The following is a 1,479-nucleotide window of genomic DNA, read 5'->3' as shown; positions in this document are numbered from 1 at the left end:
GGAATCTTAAAAAATATGTCTAATCATCCATTTGTTAGGAAAAATAGAACTAAAATTATACATTTTCAAGTTCGGTTTTAATACTTTTGATGGTAAATTATTTGGCCTAAGTCCTTATGAAATATTTTCAAATTAAGAAGTACATATAGAGGGATTGTCTATCATTTACACTTCTAATCACCTGCATCCTTTTAGGAGAAATAAAAGAAACACACCCATCAAAATTAATCTTCACACATGCACATATATGTTTGTATTAGAGAGTTTATAGAAATAAAGAAACACATACAAAAAATAAGTTGAGCTTGTAGGCAAAAGACACACTTGGAGGATTACCTATTAGTGCCTACTAACTTAAGAGTATATACTTTGATAGAAAATTTAAATTTGTCTGTAATAGACGATGTGGATAAATTAGCCAAATTTCTAGTTTATGCTAATATACTCCACAAAATAGTAGTCAGGGAGCCTTGAAAATGGATTCTATGACATACATGCAATAGTATTTTATTATTATAACAAATGCATGAATGGAGTTTCACTGTTTATAACTTACCATCAGAAAGTGTAACCACTGTTATATCATCAGTAGATACTCCTGGACCATAGCGATTATAAGCTAAGAATCGAAGATTATATTCTGTGAATTTTTTCAGACCTTCCAGTTTATAAGATAGTCCATCAACCTCTATATTCTGGAAACATAAAACACCAAAACTGTTATTATTGAAGCGCATTAAAGCACAAATGGTAGCCATTCTATGCCATCAGTGAATTCACAGAACTAACTCTAGCCTTATAATGAGCTGTAAAACCTAACTTGTGACACAGATTCCCGTTCCCCACCAACACCCAAACTACTTGGTAGACTCCTTGTTAGAGCAGCACATGCTATTTTTACGGCCATTAAGTTCCAATTTGTTTAACACTATCCAATATATTGAATGGTTTTGTTTTTCCGCCCACATCAAAACTCTGACAGGCAGAAGGCAGCTTGTAACTCCATGGGAACAGAGACTTGTTCCTGTATCCCAAATGGAATAATCCACCAAGAAACAACAGGTTTCATTCTCCCCTTGCTGAAATATACCCACAGCTCTTGAAACTGTCAGATACTCTGGCACAATTAATATTATTTTTTGCGGGGACAGGGTCTTGTTCTGTTGTCCAGGCTAGAGTGCAGTGGTGTCGTCATAGCTCACTGCATTCTCAAACTCTTGATTTGCCACAAGTTTTATCTCCTCAAATGCTGAGAGGTAGGTTGAAACTGTTTCCAACGTTTCACAGCTGTGATGAAGTTCACTGAGGTCCGATCTCTACACTCACGTCTATCTTGGGGCACACTGTTTTTGAATTTATTTAGACGGGTTGGCAAAATGCATTCTTGTAGTGCCAAATATATAGAAAAATGGATAGAATAGAATGTTGAAAAACAAGAGCTACAAATAATAGGAGGCAATAACAACAACAAAAAAACAT

The 1,479-nt window shown here is 35.0% G+C and overlaps 1 protein-coding gene across 1 annotated transcript in view; it reads right to left on the bottom strand.

Moving 5' to 3' along the window:
• The window catches only part of DCC (DCC netrin 1 receptor), a 1,232,106-nt gene that overhangs the window by 456,893 nt on the left and 773,734 nt on the right, over positions 1-1,479 (bottom strand). Inside the window, exon 10 of the mRNA XM_012651723.1 lies at positions 557-695. Coding sequence (XP_012507177.1) covers positions 557-695 — 139 coding nt within the window. The remainder of the gene's footprint in view (positions 1-556; positions 696-1,479) is intronic.

This window comes from Propithecus coquereli, unplaced genomic scaffold, assembly GCF_000956105.1.
Source record: "Propithecus coquereli isolate 6110/MARCELLA unplaced genomic scaffold, Pcoq_1.0 Scaffold37, whole genome shotgun sequence".
Lineage (NCBI taxonomy): Eukaryota > Metazoa > Chordata > Mammalia > Primates > Indriidae > Propithecus > Propithecus coquereli.
Note: the sequence above shows the minus strand (reverse complement) of the source record. Positions and strands in the feature narration are given on the sequence as shown.